The following is a 4,570-nucleotide window of genomic DNA, read 5'->3' as shown; positions in this document are numbered from 1 at the left end:
GGGCCCTCCAGTGTCCCAAGCCAGCTCTTAACCAACACGCCACACTGCTGGCCCTACTTTTAGTTTTAAAGTGTCACATTTTGATACCCATTTTATGTTCCACATGTGCTTATGGACAATCTGGTTGGTTTAGTCTCTTTCAGCGTCTTGATTCAAAATCAAAGGATATATCAAAAGTAGCAGCAGATATCACCCAGGCAGTGTCTCTCGCCCAAGGAATTGAGAGAAAAAAGGTGATCCAGCATATCAGAGGAATGTATAAAGTAGATCTGAGTGCCAGCCGACACTGGCAGGAACTTATTCAGCAGCTGACACACGATCGGTAAGCAGAGTGCGAGGACGTTGCAGGTCATCTTGCATGAATATTTTATATATTGATATTAAATCCTTCTTTATTCTGGAGTAAAGATTCATAGCATTATTTCATTCGTTTAAATTTTTTAATCATTTGTGATTTATTTCATCTTGAAAAATAATCCTATGAGAATATATATATTTTTTTAATTCTCAGGGCAGGGAAAAGTAGAGACAGAGGTTTTAGCTCTTCCAGATGGTAAAATCTGTATATTGGCTTGAATTTTAAAAGACTAAAGAAATCACTGAAATAGGATAGCTGGGAAGTAGATCTTTTTGTAGCCATGATTTTAATAATATAATTTAGAAGCTGCATCACAAATAATGAAAAGAGGGAAATTAAAAGTATTCTCTAAATTTGGTTAAGATAACTATTAGATTATTTTTAATATATTTTTCAGTTACAGTCAATACATACAATATTATATTAGTTTCAGGTGTGCAACATAGCAATTAGACATTTATATACCTTACAAAGTGAGGTACTCCATCTGGAACCACACATAGTTATTACGATTCCATTGACTATATTCCCTAAGCTAGACTTTACATCCCCATGACTGTTTTTAAAATTCGCAATTTGTACTTCTTAACCCCTTTCACTTTTTTTGGCCCAGCCCCCACTCCCCTCCCATCTGGCAACTATCAGTTTGTTCTCTGTATGAATTTGTTTCTGCTTTGTTTGTTCATTTATTATGTTTTTTAGATTCCACATATAAGTGAAATTATACAATACCGGTATTTGTCTTTGTCTGACTTCTTTCACTTGGCATATAATACCCTCTAGGTCCATCTATGTTGTCACAAATGGCAATATTTCACTCCTTTTTTATGGCTAATACTCCATTGTGTATATGTGCCACATCTTCTTTATCCATTCATCTGCCAATAGACACTTAGGTTGCCGCCATATCTTAGCTATTATAAATAATGCTGCAATGAATATAGGGGTGCATATATCTTTCGAATTAGTGTTTTTTATTTCTTTGGATAATTACCCAGATGTAGAATTTCTGGGTCTCATGGTAGTTCAATTTTTAATTTTTTGAGGAACCTCCATAATGTTTTCCAATGTGGTTGCACCAGTTTACAGTCCCACCATCAGTGCCTGAGGGTTCCCTTTTCTCTACATCCTCAACAACACTTGTTTGTTGACTTGTTGATAATAGCCATTCTGACTGGTGTGAGGTGGTATCTCACTGTGGTTTTGATTTGCATTTCCCTGATGATTAATGATGCTGAGCATCTTTTCATGAGTCTGTTGGCCATAAAATAAGTGACTAGTGCATTTTTGGGGTGCTAAAACACCCTAATTATTATACACTAAAGCAAATTCCAGGTGAATGAAAGAATTAAACTCAAAAAGTTTATGAAGTAGGAGAAAACGGTATTTTATCAACTCATTGATGGATGGATAACTTTCCAAGATCAAACACAATAGAAGAAACTACAAAGAGGAAATAAATAGATTTGAACTTTATTTTTTCCAGTGTGTTTAACAACTATAGCAAGCATAACAAAATATAAAAATTTATTTTCAGCAAATATATTAGAGTTAATATTTTTATAATTTTAAAAATTCATAAAGATTTGAAAGGAAAATATTAACATCCCAAAAGTTTGAATGAGCAAAATACATGAATACACTCTTAAGACAAACAGACGTAATAAACAGATAGGAAACTACTCAATATTGCTAGAGGCTAATTTGCTTTTTAAAAACCTTTGGATACCATATTTTACCTTTTATGTTACAAAAATAATTTTTAGGTGCCATCCACAGCAGGAAGAAACATGTCTTAGTCCTTGGTCAGAGGTTTGGTGATTTTTGTACTTTGGCATTATATGTCAGGAACCCTACAAACATTTTATTTCTAGCTCCAGTTATCCTATTTTAGTGTTTCTATCCTAAGGAAAATATTCAAAATATGGAAAGGCAATAAAGGTTTTTATCTCTGCATTATTTATGCTAGTGAATGAATTAGAAACAACTTAAATATGCGTATAATGATAGTAATAGAGTTAAATACATTATGATGCATCTACTCAATGCAATATTTGTCAGCCACTTAAAATGATAATTAAGATTATAATGTGTTCAGTGAAAGAAGGTAGAATATTGGGATGTGTGTACATAATAATTATAACTGTAATTTTAAAAAATGAAAGAAAATAACTACTACCAGTATTTTGATATGTTTAGGGTAGCAGGATTAAGGCCGATTTTTTTCTTCTCGTATCTATTTCTAAAAATGTATTTAACATGTTTCTACTATTTCATTTAAAACATTAATTTATTATTAAATCTTTTAAGAAATGTGATTTATACTACAAAAATAAATGAATTTTGTTTGTTACATTAGATAGTAAGCAAAATGGGAAATGTAAAAAGTTAATTTGGAAAATGGATTTTTTTCTTTAACTATGTTAAGCTCACTGTAGTGCTAATGCGTTCATAGTAGTCATCTATATATATTAAAGTTTTTAATAGATACGAGAAATTGGTAGCAGAGCTTGCCTTTAGGCAGGGAACTGGGAGACTTATTTTTTTAAAATTATTCTTTTGTACTATGTGTGTGCATTTCCTAGTCTCATTATATAAATAGTTGGGGTTTTTAATTGAATAGATTAATTTTGATTTGTTCAGTTTCTACAGTGATTTTTTTTAAAGCCGCATGTACTTCCGATTGACACTTAAAACATATTTTCTCTTGACTTGCAGAGCAGTGTGGTATGACCCCATCTACTATCCAACTTCATGGCAGCTGGATCCAACCGAAGGGCCAGATCGCGAGAGGAGGCGTTTACAGAGGTGTTACTTAACTATTCCAAACAAGTATCTCCTGCGGGACAGACAGAAATCAGAAGGTACTGCCAGCTTCCTGACTCGATATCTAAATAGATCAGACAACTGTGGTCATTGGATAAGATAATATGTACTCTTTTCCTCAACAGACTTGGTCAAACCACCACTCTCTTATCTCTTTGAAGACAAAACTCATTCTTCTTTCTCTTCTACTGTAAAAGACAAAGCTGCAAGTGAGTCTATAAGGTAACTGAATCCATAAGACGTTTTCTCTTCTGTTAAAGGAGTTAAAGATTTTCACAGTCTGTTGTAGTGCTTGTGTAGTATTTATTTTAAACAATGCTGTGGTTTTAGGAGAAGCCCTAAACATGGTTCAGAAAGGACAAGTTGAATGGCCAAAATCCAAAAGGAAAAGACATTTCTGACAGGAAGGATTCACTGGACCCAGGCACCATGCTCTGGTCCGTGTCTGCATCCATTTTTCTGGAGTTGACATTTCTAACAGCTCATAGCGCGACTGGTGGCGTCAAGATGTAATCCAATGTAGTGATTAAAGGTTCAGATTCTGGGCCTCCTCTTACTAAGCTGTCTGATCTTGGGCAAGTTACTTACCCTGTCAGCTTCCTTAACTGTTACACAAGGGAGGAAGATAGTTAACACCCAAGGTGTCAAAGCATTGTCCAGTAGCAAATGGGTCTCTTATTATCATGCTCATTTCACAGATGAAAAACTGAGATTCAAAAAACCATAAGTGACTTGACTTAAAGTCACTTATGAAGAATAGAGGAACTTTTCTGACTAACTCTCCTGTTTTTCCTAGAATACTACGCTTCTTTTATGCGTTTGAAGTATCAGAGGCATGAACCAATGTTTGCTTATTTTATTGGAAAATGTAAAATATTGCAGTCCCTTTTAAATAACTGAACCAGTGTATTCTGCATATGGAGCATAGCTGTTATTAGCCTTTTCTAAAAGTTTCAGTCATTTTCTCCTTTTCTAGAATCTTAAAAAATGAAATCATATTTTCACGTGGGTTTTGATATCTTGTGCTTGAAACTCTAGTCCGCTTTGCTGAAATCTTTTACTAGATAAGATAAAGCTTATACTTGCTAAAATCGGTCAAAACATTTAACCATAGTAATTTTAAATATGTTTTGACAGAGTGAATCGGAGATGTATCAGCGTTGCACCATCTAGAGAGACAGCTGGTGAATTGTTGTTAGGTAAGTCACATTTGGAACAGCTTTACACATATCCACCCTGCCTTATTTTATTCTTAGATAGTTTGAAGCACTGTTTTGACATACTGCCATTAAATGAGATAAAGTTTCTCTAAAATCACATAGGTTGTTTTGCCTTAACGTTATATATAATGCATATGACTCATGAAAGTGAAGAAATGACAGTCCT

General features: G+C 33.9%; 1 protein-coding gene across 1 annotated transcript in view; it reads left to right on the top strand.

Moving 5' to 3' along the window:
- The window catches only part of LYST (lysosomal trafficking regulator), a 165,442-nt gene that overhangs the window by 95,244 nt on the left and 65,628 nt on the right, over positions 1 to 4,570 (top strand). Inside the window, exons 32-35 of the mRNA XM_019651799.1 lie at positions 134 to 322; positions 3,077 to 3,222; positions 3,310 to 3,406; positions 4,322 to 4,383. Coding sequence (XP_019507344.1) covers positions 134 to 322; positions 3,077 to 3,222; positions 3,310 to 3,406; positions 4,322 to 4,383 — 494 coding nt within the window. The remainder of the gene's footprint in view (positions 1 to 133; positions 323 to 3,076; positions 3,223 to 3,309; positions 3,407 to 4,321; positions 4,384 to 4,570) is intronic.

The sequence above is a fragment of the Hipposideros armiger genome, unplaced genomic scaffold (genome assembly GCF_001890085.2).
Source record: "Hipposideros armiger isolate ML-2016 unplaced genomic scaffold, ASM189008v1 scaffold_167, whole genome shotgun sequence".
NCBI lineage: Eukaryota > Metazoa > Chordata > Mammalia > Chiroptera > Hipposideridae > Hipposideros > Hipposideros armiger.
This window is presented reverse-complemented; position numbering and strand designations above follow the sequence as displayed.